General features: G+C 45.7%; 1 protein-coding gene across 1 annotated transcript in view; it reads left to right on the top strand.

Moving 5' to 3' along the window:
* LOC138467234 (kinesin-like protein KIF28) overlaps positions 1 to 22,777 on the top strand; it is a 516,126-nt gene that overhangs the window by 228,826 nt on the left and 264,523 nt on the right. The window contains exon 11 of the mRNA XM_069607266.1: positions 7,798 to 7,942. Within this exon, the coding sequence (XP_069463367.1) occupies positions 7,798 to 7,942 (145 nt within the window). The remainder of the gene's footprint in view (positions 1 to 7,797; positions 7,943 to 22,777) is intronic.

Raw genomic sequence — 22,777 nt, 5'->3', positions numbered from 1 at the left:
AAAAAAAAGTGCAGCTACTCATCATTTAGGCTTAAAGTGGGCTGGGGTTCGGATCCGGTAATGTCAAAAAATGGATCTTATGCTGGGGCCCTGCCGCGTCTCCGCAACGCATTTCATTCAAATGTACCCTGTCTCCCCATCCAGTCGCATAGTTCTCTATTTGTCTCACTTTCTGTGGTTTCACTATCTATTTATAGTGCTTGCTGTTTGTTTCGCTCCCCACGTACCCCACTACATTCCTACTTTCGTACATTCTTTTACTCTGTGTAAGTCCCCTTTTTGTGTTTTGAGCTTGGGCCTTGGTACTCTGGCACAGTGAATTACAATCAGTGATTCCAACATATACAGCTCAGCATAATAGCGTTCGCTTAAGACATTCACTTGAAATTTGATGTTGTCAGCCTAATGCAGTCATCTCTCAAAGATGTCCATCAATCACAGACTGACGCTGCCCTGTGTTGGCGCCTGTATTCTGATGTATAAAAGTGGGTAGGCTTTGAGAGAAAGCAGGGTCTGAAAGACAAGAATGAATACTATTCTTATAACTATGTTGAGCAAAAATATGATAATAGCTTTATTTTCCTTCTTGTGGGGAGATTGGCAATGTATTTAGTACTGGTACTCGCCTCAAGCTTGGAGAAGTCTCGTTCCTCAATATAGCCACGGTGTAGGTACGGAGTATGGAGTGCTTCATGGTTCAGATGTGGCAGCTAAAGAAATAGCAGGCACACAAATGAAAGTATGGTCTCTGCGCAGAAAGCCTCTTCCAGCTTCATAGCCTTCAGAGGGCAGGTGCCATGATCTGACATGAAGGTGGCTGTAAGATGGAGAGTGGTCCAGGGAAGTGCAAAGGCCAGAAAAGGAAACATGGCGTGCAAGGGGAGGGTGTGCGGGGTGTGTCAGGCTTGGGAGTGAACATAGGGCGCTGTGGTGTAAGAGGAAAGTCCTGCAGACTGAGGCTCGAGAAGGAAGGTCGGGAACGGGAGCTTATAATATAGAAACAAAAAAAACACCTGCAGCAGCGGGCTGAATTGGCTAACAACGGCCCCGTTATTAGCACCACTGGGCAGAGCTTTTTTAATTTCAGGATCTTGCTTAAAGGAATGGTGGAAATTGAAAAAATGTGAAGGGGATCCCACAAGAGCTGTGGTGGGGATAGAGTTTGGAGGAGGGGCGGAGTTCAGAGGGGGCAGAGCTGGCAGTTGAACTCTGATCAAAGGATGTTTGAAATAGTTTAAAAATGCCGCAATTTCTTTCATGGCTTGAAAATTAGACAAACCACAGTAAGAAACGTACGTGCGTACCATACTATGGTTTGTGTACTTTTCAAGCCATCCTCTTAAGACTACAAATACCAGAAACTATTTGGGAAAGGCAATGATCACCGAGTCCCCAGCTTTGCAGGCTCGATAATGTAATCTGCTCTGTATGCACAGCAGGGGAGTTGCTAGGTCTGGAAAAGACCCGGGGCTACGCTGATGTCGGAGCTGTTAGGACCGGGGGCTAGCTAGTCTTTTGGCTGTAGCTCCTGAGATTCTATCCGGGGCTACAACCAAAAGATCAGGGGCTATAGCCCCCTTAGCCCCCCCTAGCAACGCCCCTGATGCACAGTGTGCTCGCACAGAGCAGATTACCTTATCCAGCACGCTAAACTGGGGGCTCAGTGATCATTGCCTTTCCAAATGGATTCTGCTCTGTATGCACAGTGCACTTTCTGCTCTGCCACAGGGTCTTTGACCCTGGGCAAACCTGGAAGCTGTCCTCGGCAGGAGAGTATCCAGCATTGCACGAGTGGGAGGGGGGGCGGGGTGCGAGCCATGAAAAAAGTCCTGCTATTTTTCCCCCAAATGCAGTGCTTGCAATTCCATATGGTCTCATTCGCGCCCTTAAACCGCCCCCCCTCCCCCAATCTACTATTTTGGTAACTTTAGTGGCAGATGGCATTTTAACAAATAACACCAAAAATAAAACTGCAGGTTCATTACAGATGCAGGAAAATCATCTATAGAGGGCTCTGTCCAGGCGCTCTGGGGCAAAATGTATGCAAACCTCCTAATTTGCATTTGGATTGCACCAACAGAAGTGACTTCACCGAAAAGTACATTGTAAGGCGTTTCGTATTTGATACTTTGAGGCACCATGGAAATGACTTTAGTATAGGTTGTCATAAGTAAGCCAAGTGGCAAATAACTTTGTGGTGCAAAATATTTAAATTTCACTATTATTATATATGGAGCAACTCTATAGTTATTAGGCTTTTTTTATAGTAGCATGATAAACTAACATAAGCTATGAAGTGAATCAGCATCACTTAAAGAGCTGCAGATAAGGCACATTGTGATTAAATGATTTGCCACACTTCGGTTAAATGGTGAAACTGGGATGTGGACAATTTAAGCACCCGAGCACATCTTCCCAGGTTCAGTTGACATACCTATTTATTAAGGTTTTGCTTTCCATTTCATGTGCTTAATAAATAATACTTTATATATAGCAATGCTGGGATGCAAACCACATCACTTGAAAAACTAGCTTTGAATGGTGTCCAGTCATTTTTTCGCATACAAAAGTTTCGAAAGGCAAAATTTAGATTTTTTTTCTTCGAATTGCCATTCTTTCGAATGACAATTTCTTTGAAAAAAATTCGAAAGTGCCGTCGACATGGGTTAGGGTTGGGGCTTGGGGTAGGGTTGGGGGGTGGGAGGGTGTCGTGTGGGTTGGGGGGAACCCCCCCAATATACACTAAAACCTTCAAACGTTACATGGAGCTGTCCAGTGCTGAAATTACAGCACTGGACAGCTCCATGTAATGTTTCAAAGTTAAAAAAAAGCATTTAAATGCCAATATACACAAAAACTTTGAAAGGTCCATGGAGCTGTCTAGTGCTGAAATTACAGCACTGGACAGCTCCATCTAACGTTTCAATGTTACAACAAAAAAAAGCATTGACATGCTACTTTTAACATGTAAACGTGCATTTCAATTGAAACCAATCCATGACTATTGTCGACAGATTGGTTTAGAAAGAAATGCACTTTGCATGTTAAATATAGCATGTCACAGCTTTTGTTTTCGAAACTTTTGTTTTCGAAACTTTTGTTTTTCGAATCTTTTGATTTGAAACTATCACTATAAACCTTGTATAGTAAACTAACTATACTATACACATTGTCATAGAAATAAGTTGAGCAATACGGGTATGGCTTTAGTTTTAGTCTCCCCATCCTGCATTCAAAGTGAGCCTAACAATCCCCCTTGGGTCTTAAAGCCATAGTAATTTCATAACGCATGCAACATTATGCACCCTTCTAACTTCTGATCACTTCCTTCCCATTCCCATTTCTAAAGAGACAAAGGTCTCTGCTAATTGTCCCCCCTCCCTCCGCAAGTGCCTAATAGCTCACATGTTAATGCTCTGTTTACACAGAGCAACATGAGAGCCCCTCTGCTGCCCCAGAGCGCCTTGGGACATTGTCCTGGCAGCGGGACACCTCTCCTGTTTGGAAAGGGTATGGTGTCCTACTGTCAGGACAATGAGCGTGCTGAGCAGGAATTGCTCAGCACACATTGTCCTGACAGCGGGACACCTTTACCTTTCCCTTTCCCTTTCCGAACGGGAGAGGTGTCCAAATGACACATGTCCCACAGCTGCTCTCCCACTGCTCGCTTTGCCACGGTGATCTAATGTGGTCTGTGCGATCGCACTGGACAGTGCGTTCGCACAGAGAAGATTAGAAAACGTGCGAGGCAGCAAGGGGCTTGTTTGAGGGGCTAGGGCAAAGGCAAGCCAGATTCCGAGATCCGGCTAGAGATCTGATGCCGGATCTCAGATCCGGCGAGAGACGGCCCATTAGCCAGCGCTGCCGGGTCTGCCAACCCTCTGTACAGCTCATCGGACTGTCCTTCCTGCTGCACTCATTGTCTCAAAGTTGCAGCATGGATTCAGAATGTTCAACGGCACTCCCAATGTGTGGGTAAAAGCATAAAACGAGCATCCACAATATTGTAACTAAGTTAGTCCTAATCAAGTTAATGGTTTTCTGTTTAAAAGGGCACTCACCGGTGGTGTATCCAGCTATTTATTTGTCCATGAGAGTTCAATTGGTGGAGGCTGTTTGTCCCACAGTCAAGATCTCGTCAGGACCCCCTTTTTAGCAAACTGTCTTTCTGTCACTGGGGCTTTTCAGCGGCTGCTCCTGCGCTTCAGCATTCATGACAGTCTTTCCTCTGTTTCCAGCCAAATCGTCTTGCGTTTAGAAAAGACAACAAAGACCCACTTGTGCAAATCGACCTTCTCTGTGTTCTGATTCCTGTTCCTCTTTAGTGTATGTAATTATCGAGGTCTATTATTTTCAGTTGCGTTTTTCAATAAACTCATTTTATTAAGAAGTTTGAAATTCAAACAAAAATAGGTAAACACATAAATCGAGAGACACTCATATTCTTTCCAATTCACTTGTGATGGACGATGCCGTGCACATGACACAGGTACGTGGTAATCATTGGTAAACACAAGACGTCATAGGCATAGTCCCCTCCCCCCCTTAATTGCATTTGTATTCTTCACTTTCTTGTTATTTTCCATGACTTTTTCTGCTACGCCTTTTCTACTCTTCCAACCTTTTCCATGGGGGGGGTTGGAGGGGGGCAGGGTCGATTGGTTCACATTCCTACATGGATGGTGGTTCGTGCTACTCTGTGTATCTGGATCCTCCTGTCTCTGCGGACCAAAGCTTTTTCTCAGGGTTTCTTTCCCATCTTGAATTTCTAGAATAGGCATACTCTCAGAGGGAGCTTTCCTTATTCAGCAGGCCCAGCGTGCACTCCTCTGTCTCCTCCCAAAGCCAAGAGGGAGTGTGGGTGAACAAAGCTCTTCAGTTGGTGCTCGCCCTGCACGAAGATAACCATCTACCACATGTACCACACGAGGCCACATGTTGTAAAGGAAGCGTGAAAGGAAGGAGGAGTTTAGAGAAGCAAATACAGAGAGGGACAGTCTTGCCACTACACCCTACTTCTAGTGGACTAGTGGAGGCGCAAGCAAAGCAGCAAGGGGGTAACAGGTGTTTAACAGATGGAAGGCCGCCAGGAGGGGAGTCCAGGGAGTGACCAGTGGGCTCCAGGAGTAGAGACCTGGAGCCCTCCCTCTGACACCTTAGCCAACCTACCATAATCAGGATAGAAGTTGACCAGGCTATCTAGAACCGGCAACGCCTTCCTATCATGGTCACCCTGATCTAGAGCGAAGTCAGGGTGGCCTGCGGACCTTTGTCATCTCTGACTAGAGGGAAAATGCTGCATTAAGAGGACTCCCAGGAATGTGTGTTAAGACTGCACAGGACTGTGCAAAGGACAGCACTCCCCTTTGGTTTTGGCTGGGGGACACAGACATTGTGTGTCTAATGAGAACGTTTCTTTCATTTTAACCCCAGGAGACGCCTTCCAGGCATATGTTTGTTTTCCTGATTCGCCTAAGGAGAAGCTATCCTGCTTCATGTTTAGGCTGAACTACGTCCTCTAGACTACTAGGATGAAACCCTTGTGGTATGGTATTGTATTGTTTATTTGTAAAGCGCCTATAAACAAAGCAAGTGTTTCAAAGCGCTCAAGGAGGTAGCGAACAAGGGGAACACACAACAATCATTCAGAGCCCTTGAATTTCTGAATGATACAAGTCTGCACAAGCAGAATGGGTACATGGAAAAAGTGCATACAATACAATTAACGGTGTAGGTAACAGTAAATAGGTCTGGCGACGAATCTGCAGTTTTTCCAAGTGCATTGAGGCGCCACCATGCACAGAGGGGAGACAAGGGAAAAACAGATAGGCGATCTTCACGGCATGGTGCATTCAGATCGTGCAAGTGCGCAGCCAGGTGCAGGAGAGGGGAGGGGGGGACAAGTGCAGGGGGTGGGGGAGTGGCCCAAGTGCGCCCAGTCAGTCAGAAGCTGGGGTAAGTGCTGAGAGATGCCACTCTCAAGGGTCTTTGACCAAGTGCAGTAACAATTAGGCAAATGCAAGGCCTCAATCCATAACTATCCCACTTCAGGAGAACCACAGACTCTTCCACCAAATAAACAAGAGTCTACTGGTCTCACTGTACAGGCACTCCTCCCCCTACCTCTTGTTTGCCTCCTTAATTGCTTCATAACTCCATGCCACAAATGCAATTTATGCAGGAATTGAGTGCTAACATAACCGGTTCCATTCCTTTCAACTGCTCGCTTCTTCTCTCTGCGACTCTCTTCCGATTCGGTCCACCCGCAGTCTTTCTCAATTCAAACAACAGCTAACACTCTTATCTTCTTCAATCGGTTTCTTAAATCTCTCGATGTAGTGTCATTGCTGTATTGGCTTGTGGCCCTGCTTTTATGTTTCTCTTTTGCGTACCGAAACTGTATTGTTTGTTAAGCGCTTTGGATATGACAGCTATATATTTCTGTAAATAAATGAATTAATACAATAATGTCATGATGCTGCTTGAAGTACTGGCTATATATTGTTCATTGTAGTATCAGTTATTTGTTGCTTCTGACCCCAGAAGTTTGGCTTTGACTTGAACAACAATTGGCTTTCTAACAGCTCCCTGTATTACTTACTTGAAAAGGTTCTAGTGTTTGCCCTCCAGCGCCCATCTTTCCTCAGTTCAGATGAGGAAAGACCCCTCTGAGAACATGCAGTGCACAGTGAGCGTGGTGGGCAGGAAGAGAAAGGGGCACCAGTGGCAATAGCATTGCAGTTTACAGGTGCAGAGACAATGGTACTTTGCTCTTCGCATAGTCGGGCAGCTGCTGTCTGACCGGAAACGGATTTGTCCAAAGCAGGGAGAATGTGAACCAGAAAGGGGTTGAGTCTGCGAAATTCTGAACCAAAAGAGCACCCTTTCTTCCTCATCGTGCCATGGGAAACTTGATTTAAGAGGGTTATCCTGGGTCAGATATTCCACATGTGTTTGTTTTAGATTGAGAGCGACACATGGGCTTAGATGGATGTATATGCATTATTTGCTCAAAATGTAATTGTATCAGAATGGTAATTCAATATTCACCAGTTTTTACTATTATACATTGGATTTGCTGTTGGGACTCACAGAGCCCCCCCCCCCCCCCCACCCAACACCTCTCCCCTTCTTCCCCCCTGCCTGGACTTTAAATGGTGCATTGACTTTGAGTGTGTGCATTTGTTTCCCTGTTGTGGGGTACATTTCACTTATTTGTTCGGCTTCCTTTTCCAATGCGGGCCTGTGTGAATATATGCAGGGATCTGGGCACAAGCTCACCTGGTGTCCCAGGTCCCTTATGTCCCCTGCCAACTGTCTCAGGGTTTTAGGAGCCTTTTGCAAGCTAGTCACCTGGCAACCTCAATGATGGTTTCTAAGATATTTGTATATAGGGGCGTGCTGTGCCCAGAGGCGTAGACAGGGTAGGGCCTGAGCAGGCAAGACCCATCCAAAATATATAAATACCCAATCAACAGCACTGTGCGGGCATTTGCAGATGTTAATGTCACTGTGGCGGGCCCAACTACACTAGGTTCAGGCCCAACCCTTTATACAGTCCTGGCTACGCCTCTGGCTGTGCCTGCTATTAAATTCCATGGGGGCTATTGGAATATGGAATGTAATAGCACGCACCGCACAAGTCTCCGCTCACTCTGCACTGTTTTCAAACCTGGTACATTTTTTGATTTTTTTGCATAAGGATGACATTTTGGCTGTTTTAAATTCTAAGGACCTCATTGGACGAGAGGGTCATGCTAAATTGGAGCTAACTTGTGTCCTCTTCTCATTCTTTAGGACCGCCTTATATTGGGACCCAACAGTGCGTATCTGTACCTTGGATTTCCCACTGAGCGCAATCAGGATGACGTATCCAGATTCGACTATGACTTCTTCCATTCAGAGTTGGCTGCGGCCGAAGGCTTCAGCATGGATGCCCTTGGTACGGATACAATTAATCAACAAACTGTTTTCATGTTTAGATTCAAAGGAGCCTAACTGCCCATGCACTTGCATAGGGTTTTAGACTGGCGAGAGTGTAGTGCTAACCCCATGCCCCTGCATTTGGACAAATTAAGTGATCGTGGGGAAATCCTGGGTGCTATGGTTTCATTTCATGCCAAACTTGGGAACGCTTAGAAAGAGAAACGAAACCCACTGTGTAATAAATGACACCTTTTCTCTGCACATATACACCCGATTGCTATTGGATGATAAGAAGGACAATTTTACGATTTTCCTCCAGAAGTGTTTCTGTTGAAATATCGTTTCACATGTGCTTTCGTGATTCAGTGGCACCCATTTCTCCTACTAAGGAAGCCTGCCTTTTGTTGGTCGTTATAGTTTCCCTGCACTGACAAAAAGAAGCACCAAGAAGAGATGTTTTGTTTTCCAGAAGATAACACGCACACAACCCCTATCTGTTGTAGTTGCAAAAAGCATTTCCTCAACAACGAGATGTTTAAGCATAAATTATAATTCAGAGTGCCGGGACGCTAGAACGCGCCCCCCCGCCCCCCGCCACCACCCATTGTCCTACTTCTGTGATTTGACAATAAAACGCCTTATACTTTCGAATAATTACTGTTGTAGCTGAATAGAATGTGGTATGTTTGGTGAGTAGAACTTGGGAAGGAATGGAATGGGGAGGGGGCAGTTATGATATAGGAATAAATGACTTCAGACCTGGAACCTGTCTGCTGTCAATTTTTAATGAAGATATGATCATTAAAATGGTGTCCTTGAAACATACAATAATTGGAGATGAGGTAGTGACTGACCCCCTGACACACTGCTGAACTATGGAGGTGGCCAAGAGAAAGCAACCTGTGAGACTGATTGAAAATGTTGAAGGAGCGGAAGATGGATGGTGAAAAATGGGAAACAACCCGAAAAGCAAACAGAAGCCAGGTGATTCATCTGAAGAAGTACAGTGGTATTGACAGCCTGAGGAGGAGGCTGGGTAAGCATAGCCTGTGGAAGTGGCTAATGAGAAGACAGAAATAAAGAAAACAGAAGCCAAAGGAAGAAACAAGAGGAAGGACGGATAAGCAACGCTGCGTTGAGTTGACTGGTATGACTTTGTACTATGGTATACATGAATACATGAAGGTAAACATTGCCAACGGGCTGTCGTATGGGAAAAGCATTTTACGACAAAAAAAAAGAAACTGAAACTGTGACACTCGCTAGTGCGCGAGGTCCAGTACTGTGGGAGGCATTGGAGTCGCTGTGACACTGTAAAGTGAGACACTAAAGGTAGACATTGAAAAGGAAAATAATGATGGTATGAGCGCTGCCAAATGAAGGATGGAGCAAAGAATGATACAGCAGGACACGCTGCGTAACTGGGCCAGGAATCACAATTATATAACTAGGTGTTATATTAATAACAATGCTAGACTGCCGCAGTGTACATAGAAACTGATATTACTTTGCAGCGCAAACATTAAAGGGTGAGTATTTTTTGAAATAATTGAAAACGTGCTGCTTACCGGCGCGTGAAGCTCCAACTCCTACAAGATTGGCCCAGAATGATGGGATTCCGGCGAACTATTTACATTGCCCTGACCCATTTATACTTCAGCCAATCGAAGATCAGGGACAACGATGGCAGGAATGGATGGTGAAGTTCGCAGACTTCTTGAAAGCAGCAGGAAACCAGGATGCCTTGAACAAAATGGACATATTCGTTAATTTGGTATGAAAGGAGGTGAAAAATGTGGTGATGAGCATTCCGGCTCAGGAAAGAATGACATATCAACAATTGATCTCTGCTATTGGTGAACGTTTGTTGGTCCCTTCCAATCGGGACTATGAACGGTATGCATTTAACCAGTGCACAGAGTTCACATGAAACAATTGACCAATTTGCATTATGATTAAAAAGAAAGGCAGAATATTGCGAATTTGCAAGCTTTAGTGATGATGAGGCGATTAGGCTCAGAATCATTGAAGGGTGTACGTCATCACAACTTTGAAGACATCTTCTAAGAGTGCCTCTCACATTAAAAGAAGTACTGGAGTTGGCACAAGTGTATGACGGGATTGAAAGGCACGTGGCCAAGATGGAAAACAGAAGTGAGTTAAATACCATTAATGATATCAGAGCTAACAGACAGAGGCAATCTTGATGTTCAGACCTGTTCACCCGACAAAGTGCATATTATGGTGAAGGCAGGAGTCGACTGGAGAAGAAGTGCTATAGATGTGGATTGGATTTCCCACACAGAGGTAGATGTCCAGCTTTCGGTCAGATGGGGACAGAGGAATCATTTCTGGATCATGTGCAAGGAGGAGGCCCCAGTATTGGCAACATGGAGATCCAGCGCACAATTATTACCAAGGGGTAGGTGTGGCATGGTGATATTTCCTGATGCAAGATCGTGCTGGGAGAAGGAGAACATACAACCTAGTGCTAGTAGCTATGTGGAAATGCGTCAGTCCCAGCTGGGACGTGCCAAAGCAGTAAAACCAAACCAAAGAAAAGATCTGGCCACAAAGCATTTTGAAAATGAGGGGAGCGGGGGGGGCATAGGCATGGTCATGGAAGAAAGAAGGCTGTAGGCCAATGTGGATGGGATAACTTGCAAGAGGAGAATGGAAGGAAATCAGATGGCAGGGAGTGAAAGTGAATCTGTACTAAGCAGGCAGAAACAACGAAGGAAGGTGAAGATGGGTTCCAACCATGACCCAGAGTCATTAATAGTTATGGCTGTCAAAAGGCCCATAGCTATGGTTGTGGAAGAGGATGGTGTAGTAACAGGGGAGATAGAGGATGCTTTGCTCTTTCATGCAATGTTCCAGGATGAGGTGGAAGAAGAAACAGGGAGAAATGAGGAACCTGTTGGGCTCATGTCACAGGATGAGGAACCTGTTGGGCTTATGTCACAGGATGACTCAAATGGAGAATTGTATGGGGAAAGGAGGAGTGAAGAACCTGTTAGTCTCCTGTCACTGAAAGACTCTGGATATTCGCCACCTTGTTTGAACGGCAGTGGGCGCCCTCAAAGGACTATACGCAAGCCTGTACGCCTCATCGAACAAATGTTGAGGTGATCCTGTTAGACGGATGGAGAGAGTGAACTTCTATTATAAGCAAGGGGGAGGTGTAGCTGAATAGAATGTGGAATGTTTGGTGAGTAGAAATTGGGAAGGAATGGAATGGGGAGGGGGCAGTTATGATATAGGAATAAAGGAGTTCAGACTTGCAAGCTGTCTCCTGTCATTATTTAATGAAGATATGATAATTACAACGGCGTCCTTGAAACATATAACAATTACCACATAGCATTTAGCAGGATTACAATGAGCTGTGTTTTATTTCACTGACATACCTTTTTTACATTTATTTAGAGTTAAAGAGCTTGTAAGTATGTTGGTAAGATTCTCCAAACTGCAGTATATTAAACCACTGTCTTGTGTTGAGGAATAACCACAAACTCGCTTCCTCAAAGAATTGGAAACATTTCCTAAAATGTTAGTAGAATAAAGTACCTGCTCCAGCGTGACAGGACCTGCTAGGAAATTAATCCAAGAGCCTAGCCTCTTTCTGCCAGCAAGTTCAAAGCCCAGGCCTCCAGCTCCCTGCTTCAGCTATCTCTTTCGCTGCAGGCAGCTCACACGAGTCGACCCACCCGTGACCAGACCCTCCACCTCCGCTTGTTCTTAATGAGAGAGTGCACGTGGCTGAGCAGGGGCAGGGCGGACTCCTGGGCTTGCACTGCAGGCAGCCGCTGTTGTGTTCTGGCTGGCGCCTGGCGTTGCCAAGCCGGCGGATGTCCAGGCCTGCTGGGCACACACTGCCTCATGCTTTTCATGGTGCTGACACATTCATCAAAGCAAAGTGAACATTTAGAAACTAAGTTTCTTTGATGAATGTGTCTGCTGTCACTGTGTGCATAGGAATGCATCCATCCATCCTGGCCCACTGGCGGCAGGCAACGTAATGTTACTTGACTTGTTTTAAGTCAAAAACCTTGATGTATTGTCTGCGCTTATAAGCGCTTATAAAATCGGTCCCAGGGTGGATTACAAAACCGGCCCAATCCATTCCCCAGGACCAATTCCGTTTGACCAGTGACGGAACGGCCGATAGGGCCAGTCCGCCCTGAAGGTAGGGATCCTGTGGGCCAGAGGGGCCATGTAGACATTGAAGAACCAAGGGGATAGGTTACATTCCTGGGGGGCGCCACAAGTAGAGAGAGTGTTAGAGGAGAGAAAGGACCCAAGTTCCACCTGGAGGGACGGTCAGAGAGAAAGGAGGCAAGCCACGTCAGGGCCAGATCTGTGATGCCCAGTGTATCCCAGAGATGGGAGAATAGGATGTTGTGGTTTACTGTGTTGAAGGCAGAAGAGAGATTGAGAAGAATGAGGACAGAAGGAGAGTTGGAATCAAGATTTGAGAGCAGGTCTTCACTGGTGTTCAGAAGAGCAGTTTCCATACCCCGGGATGCTCTAAAACCAGACTAATGGTCATGGAGACAACTAACAGATTCAGTGTGGAGGGTAAGCTGAGAGATAGCTAATTTCTCCAGGATTTCTCCAGGAGTTTGCCCAGGAAATGAGTGATAGAGATCGGGCAATAGTTTGTCAGGATAGAAGGGTCAACAGAGAGTATTTTGAGTAGAGGGTGCACAAGAGAGTGCTTGAGAGAAGTGGGGAAACTCCAGTAGCGAAAGAGAGGTTGCAGAGGTCGGCCAAGGCTGGAGCAAGAGAATCAATGTTGTCTTTGATGGTTTTAGGAGGTTTGTGGTTCGTTCATAACAAATTTTGACATCCAGTCTGACCCAAAGGGTGGTAATGCCCACAAGTATTCCAGAATAATACACCAGATCATAGGCACGCCACAAGAAATGGATGGCAAAAATGTTGTTCACCAATTCCATCTTTGTAAGTTATTTATTGAGCAAGCAGTATTTTTAATTTGTTTATTTTCCATATTAGGTGCAAGTCTTAAATCATCCGACCTCCCATTGGTACTACTTGTTTTTAGTTTACCAGTGTCCAATTTACAATTCACCAAGTCAAAGCCAAGTTTGTGGAAATCTGCTGCATACCTTTTATCATTTTAGCAATTTGTACAGTAGCACGATGTGCGTGTGTGGTATTCATCAAAGAATCAATTATCTCTATACATTCTAAATCATTAGTGCCCAAAATCCTCAAAGGCAGGATTCCTGCAACACATTCAAGAAAGCCAAATGAGTGATTAATTGGTCCTGACTTTTAGTGTACAAGCTGGTTAGAATAAAGGTTTTGGGGTCAGACGATTCAGCTGTGTTCACAGTCTTCTTATTTTTGCTGGCGGTGTATATGGTAGCCTTCTTCACCACTGCCTTCTCGGTAATAGACTGATCCGGTGTAGAGCGTCCATCTGCAACAATTCCACAGCTAGTGTATAATTCAGACCCGAGTCTTTACACTCTCAGTCATCCTCCCTCTGAGGTTTAACACCAGCGTCTTGATCTTTCAATAACCAGCTCGTTAGGGTACCCAACGTTTTGCCTCTCTCTTCTTTCTTGTATTGGCATTTTTCCAAGCTATTTTGGAGAAGGTATTCCCAGAAGCCTCCTCCTCCCTCTCACCCACAGCATGTTTAGAATTGACACCAATCCGAACTTTACAAGCTTTATTAATATTTTGTAATTTTATTTTGTGCCTCTACCTCCTAGTTAGATATACTTCAGAGGAATCTGCACTCTCTCTGATGACAGCAATATTTGCATCTTCCTCCTAACACTCTGTGCCTCATTCATCTTGCCACATGGCTTTAGAAGTATTTTAGTTGCAAACTGCAATGTACAGACAGCGGTTTGTAGTTCGAGTGAGCACTCTCTGCCCGTTGCCGATTCCTCGGCTTCATCACTCCCCACGAATAAACAGGCGTAGTACTCAGCCTATCGCAAGTGAATTCAATTGATTGAAGTGAAACTACCAACTGCACCTCCTCAAAGGTATTCTTCCTTTCCTCTCCTTCCCCCAGAAGCTCACTGTCTCTAGAGCTCTGGTTCTCTGTATGCTGGACTACTGCAACAGCCTCATTCTAAATCTGCCTGCTTCTACTCTCCGCCCTCTGCTACTCATCCAGAACATGACTGTGAGACTTGTCCTTGGCCTCGAGCCCAGGGATCGTATCTCTCCAGCACTAAAATCTCTGCTTTGTCTCCCAGTGGCTGCAAGGATTAAGTCCAAGACCCTCTGCATTGTCCACAAGGCCTTCTGGGGCCTGGGTCCTCAATGCCTCCAACTCTCTCTTCGTAAATACCTTCCTACTTGAGCTCTTCACTTCTCCACCTCCAACTCCCTCAGGGTTAGTCGCTTCTCCAAGCAAAGGGTTGGTGGTAGATCTCTTTTTTCGGCTGGGGCCTCCCTCTGCAACAGCCTCCCTGCCTCTCTGAAACTCGAGGAGAACCATCTCCGGTTCCAGAAGTACCTCAAGACCTTCCTCATTGCTTCTGCCTTCTCTCTTCCTCTCCCCTGCTGATTTCCTGTCTGATACTGCACTGGTCACCTGTCTGCCCTCTGATTTTGGGCTCAGGTCCCAGCCTGCCCAGTTGCAAGCCCGAGCTACCTCCTGGCAACTCTTGCACTTGGGTCACTATCTGTAACCCTACAGTCCCGCTACCTGCACTTTTGGACATCTGCTGTCTGCACTTACCCTTGCACCTGCCACCTGCTGGCCGCACTTCTTGTTATTGTTTTGATCCCATGTACAGCACAGTCCCCTCCCCTTTCCCCTGGCACTTTCCCCCTCACTCTCCCCTGCGCGATATCAATGTCACTTGGCCTAGTAAGATCGTTGTCTCTGTCCTCCCTCTGTTCCCCCTTCCTTGCCTCGCTGCACCTTGAAACACTTGTGTATAGGCGCGTTACAAATGCCATATCATATCATGTCTGTGGGAGTTGTTCTACTTGCCCTCATTGTAAGGCAACGGAAGCTTCCAAAGGCAATTGCTTTCCATGACCTTCTCACGCTGCCTGAGAGGCTATTTCCATTTGCAGAGAATAACAAAGATTGAACAGGGAATAGTTGTCAGTCATTGATGTGTGAGAGTCGTTCTGTTCACTTGTTACTGTGCCAGTTTCTGCACTCTCTCTGTGCCTTTTCTTTCACCAGTATTTCAGACTGAAAATAAGCTGTCATTTTTCTGTTAGTAGGAGGGACTGTTTTCACTAGTCTGTCAGGAAAAGACTGTGCCTGCTCAATAGACACAGAGTGTGCTCTAGTCCTGGCCATAGTTTGAGTTTCTGCCATAGTAGTAGTGACAATGGTGCTTTAATTACGCACATTGTAGCGACATTTTTTAATTTTACTTTTATTTGTCATATCTCTGTGATACTAAACAGAGAAACCCCACGACAACTATGTAGCTGGTTTGAACAGGTCAAGATAGAAACAACCTGCCTTACCTTATCTTCACAGATACGTGCTTAACCACACCAAGTCGCCACGCGCTGCACCCCTGACTGTCAACACTTAAGAAGCACTTGAAGAACGCTCCCACTGATGCGCTGCCTGTAGGTGTTTATGTCCACCAGCAAGGTCGCTGAGTTGAGCACTGCACGAGGCAAAACCAAATCAATGCAGAGAAATGTCTGGGATACCAGGAACCAGCAACATATCCAACTGCCGTCTGTCAACCCTTAGGACGCAATTGCAGAACGCACCTTCTGATATTACCATCTTCTTCCTCACAATACCACCCTCACTCTTCAAACTCTTCTCCTATAAGCTTTCACTCTTCAACCTCACCAACCCTCTACTCTCAAGATTCTCTGACTTACTCTGTCACTCCAGCCTCTCCTTCCTCTAATCTTCTCAACTGACCAACCACCTCCAAGCACCCCTATTTGCCTCAGCTCCACCTTCTCTCTCCAAACACCTTCAGTTCCTTCAAATCCCTCCATGAACACCTGGAAATGAGCACTTTTATCCTGTGTTCCAACCTCCCCCTGGGTGTGTCTGCACCTATGGCTTGTAATTGGTTGAGGGATGGCATTGGTTTCTGTCGCTGGGGTTGTTTTGGGCTTAACAGGAAGAGAATGTCCATCACTGACCTTTCTGCATCATAGCTAGTTAATCATATGTGACCTTCCCCTGTGCTGCTTGTGTTGTGCTGAGATCCTCTGCGTTTCCAACACTGGTTAAGCTTTTTACACTCCTTAGTTAACTAAATATTCTATGTGTTCTGGAAAATTGCAATAGTGTATTCTAGGCAGGGATCCACTCAGCCAAGCGACAGGAATATTTCTGCCACGTTGTTACCTTTGATGCAGTTCCCGGTTAGATAACCACTTGTTTGCAACACTGTATCTGTGGGACTCCCTGATTCATCAAATGCCACTTTTAAGTTGTGAAATGACTTCCTTGATGTTTTAACAGTGTTGCAACACATGCTACCAGTGCCCAGTGGAGCTGGAGATTTGTTTAAGGGGAACTGCAGGATATTTCAATTAGGAATGGGGGGCCTGATCAGAACCCTCCAGGATTCCACCAGGGGTTTGGACCATGGTAGACCATATAGAACTAACCTTTGCTTGTGGATTAATATATTGGGGTGTGTCTAGACCAATAGGACTGTCCTTGGCTGAAGGGAGCAGTATCAAAGGTGTCTCTACTTGTGGAGAGGATTTAAAGGAGTTCTGCATGTAACAGAACTCAACGTTCAGAATAAAGCAGGGTACTTTGTTATAACTCACAACGGCAACGCAGAGCACCCAGAAACATACCTGCACACACAGAGCACATGGTGCTTCCAGTCTGCACACATCAACACAATGCATCAAAAATACCTTTCATTTCCCATCTCTCGATAATGACTTTCCACCCCCTTTCTTTCAGATGTTCCTGTTCCCCTAGAGACTATGTAAATGGCAGTGGTGCACAGTACAAATTGAAGTGAAATTTAGGACAGCATTGGCACTTAAATCGCTTTCATGATACTCGGTCCACAATATATGTCAGCATTTCCACTGTAAATTACTTTGATGATGTAGTGCCAAAATAAATTCCAGCATTAAAATTGTAAATCACTTTCATGAGGCTGTGACCACAATATATGCCAAAAGTCACAGTGTAAATTAATTGATGGTGTTATTACCACAAAAAAAGCCAGCATTACCTTTGTAAATCACTTTCATTATTTTTCTAAAACTTTATTTATGGCATTTTCCTTCCATAAACAAAAAACAAACAAACTGATCAGTCCACGATCCCACCCCCTCCATACGTTAAATGGGTCTGAATATTACAATTATCAACCTGAATGTCTCAACTCAACTATTGCCTTTGTGGGTGTTATACACCCCTGTCTCTGATCTGCTGGATTCCCCACACTCAGATACTCTCTCTGTGAGGCCCAGATGTCGCTAGTTCTACTCTGTGCTAGTTGCATAAGGCCATATTGGGTGTCATTTGCTTCACTGTATGACAGTGTGCGTAATCAGGTTCCCATTTAGGAGTGGGCCCTTTATACCATGCCCTAGCTACTAGGGCATCTGGCTATTATGGACGCCATACATAAGAATTTGCTTATATGTACGTTTTTTTTGTTTTCTTTCTCTTTTTTGGGATTTTGCAACATCAAACAATAAAAACAATTAAACTAAGAGGAAGAGACATATACGACATATAATAGAAGAAGCATCACAGGTTTCTCAGTCTTTACATTCCCAAATTACTTTAAGTTAAGACCAGCCAGGCCATTGCGTTAGTGTCAATCCTGTTCCAGGATCCGGAGAGACCATCCTAGTGGTTTGCAGCTGAGTTGCCTGGGCGCAATTCACTTTTTGAATTGGGTTATGGGTGCAAATGGTGACTTTTTCGCCACCCGATGGCGGCTAGTGTAATGGTTACTATTCGGAGTTACCCCGCTCTACTGTTCCTCATTTTCCTCTGCACCACGATACAGCAAGTAGTGTACATATGGTTCCCATATGGTGGACAGGCTTGCGCCGTAGGATGTTAGGCCCCTATATCCAGCCTCCATATCATTACATCCCACCAAATCTGAATGCCAGTCTCCTATTTTGGGAAATGCCGGGCCCTTCCAGTGTATAGCTACCCTCCTCTTTGCCAGCAGTAGGAGTAACCCCGCGAGCCCGCGAGCCGCCGTCTGCCCTTAGGGATAGTTTTAGTGTATCCCAGGAGTGCCGTCATGGGATTTAGCTTTAGTTCCACTCCAATGATTTCTCCCACATCTTTATATATTACTTCCCAGAAAGTGTGTACCGCCGGGCAATCCCCTACCATGTGGATAAAGTCAGCCCCTGGTTCATTGCATCTGGTGCAGATGGTGGGGGCTTCCAGGAAGTATTTGTGGATCTGGACAGGGGTATAGTCGAACTGGTGTAAGTACTTCCAGTGGATTAGTTTGTACCTGGCATTTATTGCTACCTTTATAGTCCCCTCACAGCAATATCTCCACTCCTCCCTGGTTATCACGTGCCCATGGGATATTTCCCATTTTCCCCTTGGGGAAATCTGCGGCCTACAGCTCAGGCTCATGGCGTACATGTCTGAGACCACCCTTCTGTCGTGACCCCCAGTGTGCATTCTGTCCAGTATTGGGGCCACAGTTGGCTGTTCTGAGAAAGCTGGTAATTTCTTTTGAAGCGTTGTTTTCAGCCTGTAATACAGAAACACCTCCAAGGGGTTAAGGCTTCCCCTGGTTTTTAGCTCATCTAGTGTTATGAAACCTCCCTGCGGGGAACAGGTCTCAGTAGCTATCTATTTCCAGTTTCCGCATGAGGTTAACAAATCCCCTTTCTGAGGTCAGTGGTATGCCCGGGGTGTACTGTACCGGCAGTGCTGGGGAGTAGAGGAACTCTGTCCTCGACCTCTGCTCCATACGTGTCCATGCTGTGCATGTAAGCTCTACCATGTTCTGTGCACTATTCCCTCTCTCTGGGGCTATGAGAATACTGGATCGCAGTAGGAATGGGGCTGCTAGAGCCCACTCTATGTCCACGTGCCTTCTCTCTCTTTGGTTCCCAAACCAGTAAAGGCAAAACCCGCCTGTGCCACATTGTAATATGTTTCCAGGTTCGGTGCTGCCAATCCCACTCCTTGTATTGGTGCTATTAATTTGTCCCACAACACCCTCGGTTGCTTACCGGCCCATATGAATTGGATGATCAATGACTTCGCCTCTTGAAAATAGTTTTGCGGAACCGCTATTGGTACGTTAAGGAATATATAGAGAAATCGGGGTAGCAGTAACATTTTGATCAGGGATATCTTGCCGTATAGGTTTAGTGGCAGGTACTTCCACCGAGTGATTGCCTCGCTTGCCAGGTTTAGTGTTGTTTGATAGTTATTCTTGTATATTATGTCTGCATCCCGGGCTATAGTGACTCCTAGGTATAGAGTTTGCGCTATGTGCCATTGGAACCCCCATTTGTCAGCATACTATGTCACACTTTCTGTTATGGGGAAGAGGACTGATTTTGACGCATTGATCGTGAGTCCCAAGAAAAGCCCAAATCTGATTACATCCTCCATGATGGGGTCAAGGTTCACTTCAGGATCTTTGACGAACAGTACCATGTGGTCTGCGTATCATGAAATGACTACTTTGTGCTTGAACAGTTGGATGCCTCTATGTATGTGGGCCTCTCTAACCCATTTGGCCAGTGTCTCAATTGCCGGAGCAAATAATAGCGGCGAGAGGGGGCATCCCTGTCTCGTGCCCCAGCTCAGCGTTATCCCTGGTGTGAATTGGCCATTCACCCTGACCCTGGCGACTCATACAGTAGCCTTACGAGGCCAATATATTGCTCTCCCAACCCCATTCTGCGCAGAACCGTGAATAAATAGGGCCATTCCACAGAGTCGAATGCCTTAGTGGCATCTAGTAGTGCTGCGACTACGTGGTCTGTTGGATTGATTGCTGAGATCAGTCCAAACATTCTCTGTATCCCGAAAGGTGTGGAGCGTCCCGGGATGAATCCAGCATGATCGGCTCTCATCATCTTGTGCATCAAAGGCACTAATCTGGAGGCAGGTATCTTGGCTAAGATCTTGTTGTCCAGATTGATTAGCGAGATCGGTCTGTATGATGCAAAGTCATTTGGTGGCTTGCCAGGTTTAGGCACAGAGGTGTCGCTAGGGGGGGGCTGAGGGGACTATAGCCCCGGATCCTTTGGTTGTAGCCCTGGATGGGGAGCAGGGGGCTACAAACAAAGGCTAGCCCCGAACATGCCGGCCCTCCGCGCACCTCAATCCGAGTTACATAATACACAGACTCGGCACAGGTAAATTCAGGCAGCAACATTCGTGAATAAGATAGATCCCATTTAATTAATTTAATCAATACATTAAATGGGAACAGCACGAACGAAACACGGACGTTGCTACCTCCTCCTGGCCTGCAGGCTGCATCTAACGGTGCCGTCCGTGGCTACGCTTGCGCATTTGGGGGGGCACCGCCCAGGCCTCAAATGCACGTGCCCATGCTCTCTCGCATGCGCAGCAGCAGGTGTGAGAGATGCCTGCGCCTTGCATGCCCAGTGCTTTCTGCGAGGGAGCTGCCACCTGGTGTGACCCACCCAGCCCGTGTAAAAAATTACATTTTGCAGAGCCGACCCGGGCCCCATGCGCACATGCTGCTTTGCTTATGCAATTGCTACAAGTAGGTCCTATTTATATTATATATCTTTGCCCATTTAATGTAAAGCGTAGAGCCTGCATTCCATTTCCTATGCAGACATTTATAGGTAATTGAAATCATGATGGGGGGCTAGTACTTACATGCCAGCAGGGGGGTGATTGGAGATGGTGTACATTTTCACAGCACTCATTAAGTGTGTGGTTTCAGTTAGACGTGGAAAGAATGAACTGCGTTTAACCTTCGAGCTGCACTGTCCAGAAGAATAGCAACAACAAAAAATGTTAGTCTCGTTTCACGCCTACCCCCACCATCAGTCCCTTATTGGCTTGCCTGCCATTAAGAGTGGGGGTGGGGGCTGAGTGGTACGGACCAGACCACCAGGCCTTGCCAGCCCCTGCCGTGGCGACGCCATGGGCTGTTTCCCAGCTCCCAGAGGGAGCCCTTTCTTCTGCCGTGACCACCGCAGCCCACCGCCTTAATTGGACTGAAAATCCAAACAAAAGCTTCTCCAGGCTGGCGAAATGAGCGGGTGCCGAAGCGAGAGGTGCTGAAGGAGAGAGGGGTGCCTCGGCTCTCACGTGGCTTTTTGCCGACCAGGATTTGCTTTTTGAGTAAGCTATACAATATAAGCACAGATACAATGGCAGTAAGTAAATTGCCATAATTTCAAAGGAGGAAACAGAGCTTTCACAGGACCAGAGATTACCAGTCCTTGACTATCAAAAAATCTGGTGCTGTGTATCCTTAGTACCGCTGAGAGAGTCCCTGAGCGTCAACTCCATTCTCAAGTAGCGGGTAACCAGAATTAGCATGAAATTCCGGTTCATGTTAGAAGGGTGAGGGACATATATAAGTATATATACAAAAAATGGCCCTGATTTGGCAGGGGAAATCACATAGACCCCGTGTCAATACAGCGTAAAGAAACCCAAGAAAAGTAAAAAAATAAAATATATAAAACAACTGAAAGTGAAAAAGCGCGCATGTTACCTAAATAGGCAAAAAAAAGTGAAAAATAAAAATAAACACTTGGTCGGCATCGTAATGGGGGATGCCCGGCCAGGCAGTCAGACATCCTCCACCAAGGTGGGGTACCCAAGCAAGACTAAAGAAGAAACATATAAAAATATACATTAACATAGTGTGGCCAACTTTCTAACACCATTTTGCGGGACACTTTCCCACAAGGCGATGATATCATGGCATCATTCACCTTTGGTTTGTCCCCAATTGCTATTTAAGCTGTTCGTGAATGCTCTAACACCTGGCTGAATTCCAATGCTAATGGTTTGTACTTGGGAGGTGATGCTCACGTTTTTAGCTGTTAATAGCAGCACCCAAAGAGTCCCAGTTTAATTGTGAACATGACCATCACAAACAAACCCAAGATCTAAGCATTAACATTGAAATTAAGCTGGGGTCCCAGAGTCAGAAGAGAGATGAGGCCAGGGATCTCTGCAAGGAAATAGGGGAGAAAATGGCTATGGTGGAATTGTTTCTGCAACCACAAGCAAGACCCAGCAGTGACAGAAGCAGAGAAACAGGAACTATTTAAAGGTGCATTAGAAAGAAGGCTGCACACATGCATTACCTGAATCTACAGAGCTATACAGAGGTATACAGAGCTATACCCAATAGGGAAAGAAGAATAATGAGTAAAAACTTAAAATTGCAACAAGTACACAATAATTTTTTATTTTTTTTATTTATTTATACAGATTATATGGTTTCCATATTTGAAACCTTTAACCTGATCGTATCCATTTTTCCTTAATTTATCTCCAGTTTAGTGTGCAGTGTCCAGTTTGCAGTGCTTCGTGGCGCCTTACTGGGCCTGAATCATGCTTTTGAACCCCTCTAGTTTCTTGAGTATTAGAATCACTAGTCTTATGAGTGCTAATGTCATTTTCGTTTTTTCTCCTCCTACAAGAGTCCTCCACCACTCATCAACGTTCCTTGTCATAAAGCTTCTAAGGATGTCCCCCAAGCACTGCTCACGGTCTTCCCTTAGACCGGTACACTGTAGAATAAGATGTTTCAGGGATTCTTTCTCTCCTTTTATCTTACACATTCTACAGCTTTTGAGAGTGTCCAACCTTTTTCTTCTTTGCAGTATTTCTCCCGTTGGTAAAATGTTCAATCTGAATCTCAGGAAAAGGTCTCGG

The sequence above is a fragment of the Ambystoma mexicanum genome, chromosome 4q, assembly GCF_040938575.1.
Source record: "Ambystoma mexicanum isolate Mex_15411 chromosome 4q, UKY_AmexF1_1, whole genome shotgun sequence".
Taxonomy (NCBI): domain Eukaryota; kingdom Metazoa; phylum Chordata; class Amphibia; order Caudata; family Ambystomatidae; genus Ambystoma; species Ambystoma mexicanum.
Note: the sequence above shows the minus strand (reverse complement) of the source record. Positions and strands in the feature narration are given on the sequence as shown.